Source organism: Sinocyclocheilus grahami, unplaced genomic scaffold (genome assembly GCF_001515645.1).
Source record: "Sinocyclocheilus grahami isolate Dianchi unplaced genomic scaffold, SAMN03320097.WGS_v1.1 scaffold9663.1, whole genome shotgun sequence".
NCBI lineage: Eukaryota > Metazoa > Chordata > Actinopteri > Cypriniformes > Cyprinidae > Sinocyclocheilus > Sinocyclocheilus grahami.
Window position 1 is genome coordinate 6796 of NW_015512764.1, and position 1308 is coordinate 8103.

The 1308-nt window shown below is 34.5% G+C and overlaps 1 protein-coding gene across 1 annotated transcript; it reads right to left on the bottom strand.

Moving 5' to 3' along the window:
- Positions 1 to 227: 227 nt before the first annotated feature.
- LOC107578303 (lysyl oxidase homolog 2B-like) lies at positions 228 to 1303 on the bottom strand (the record flags this gene model as incomplete). Its single annotated transcript, XM_016264270.1, has 4 exons — positions 228 to 339; positions 474 to 610; positions 766 to 881; positions 1218 to 1303. Coding segments are annotated over 4 exons (451 nt in total), but the record flags the coding sequence as incomplete, so codon positions are not given.
- Between the last annotated feature and the right edge of the window lie 5 nt (positions 1304 to 1308).

Below are 1308 nucleotides of genomic sequence, written 5' to 3' on the forward strand. Positions count from 1 at the left end.
ATTTTTAAAGAACAAGCACACTTTTCAAATAAAACAAAAAAGATAAGTTTCAAATGATAAAATTTATATTATAAAATGTAGTATTTAGACACTTTTTGGTCGTTAAACTCAGTAGAAAATATACATATTTGTGTGAGGGGACTAGTAAAGCCCAAAATGACGGCATGTGAAAACATTTTTCATGACAAGACAATGTGAAGAGGCATAATTCATAAATGTTTGTTTACCTATATGGCAATTATACATCCATATACGGTGACCATCATATCGACATCTGCATTTGACAATGTTATTGGTGTAATCTGACTCTGAAACCTCATAATTGGGGTTAATTATGATCTGTCAGAAAGAGTGAATACAGTCAGTAAAAACAATTAATCCCAATGTCTGTTTCCAAGAACCAGGATAACAGGATTCAAAAGAATTTCTTTGGTGCTAAAATTACTACTATTTTGGAAATGCCTGGAAATTACCTGGAATATGTAGTCTCCCGGTTTAACATCTGTAATGTCCACCCACTGGCAGTCAATATCATGTCTGTATGTATCCCAGCAGCCCACTGTGATCCCCTGCTCACCAAAGTTTGCACACTCGTACTTCTTATCAATTCCTAATAAAGTTAACAATACAAAGAGCATATCATAAAAGTTGATCACATTACTGTAAATTTAATAATTCAATTTCAATACCAATAATACAGAGTTAGAGTGAGGTGAAATTCTATTTACTATTGTGGGCTACAAAAACAGGCACATTCTTTCATACCTTCATCACATTCTGAGTCCTCTAGACAAAAGCTTGCTTTGTGTCCCTCTGCCACCTTGGTACCATTGTTGCTAAGTAGGTCATAGTGGGTGAATACTTCCATGCTGTGATAGTGCCTGAAACAGTAAAAAGAAAATAAATCTAACTACAAGTAAAAATATACACTACCGTTTTAAAATTTGAGGTTGGTAAGATTATTTTATGTTTTTGAATTAACTCTTTTATGCTCAACAGAGGCTGCATTTATTTGATCAAAAATACAGCTAAAACAGTAATACTGTAAAATAGCATTACAGTTTTAAATACTGTCTATTTTAATATATTTCAAAACGTAATTTATTCCTGTGATGCTGAATTTTCAGCAGCCTGAATGCACTCCAGTCTTCAGTGACACATGATCCTTTAGAAATCATATTAATATGATTTCAGATGTCAGTTATCTGACCCCTCACCTGTGGCAGTCATGCCAAACCCAGCTCTCTCTGGAGGCTTTGGGTTTGAAGTCAGATTGTCCATTGTTGTGGATCTGGGAGGAGAACCGGA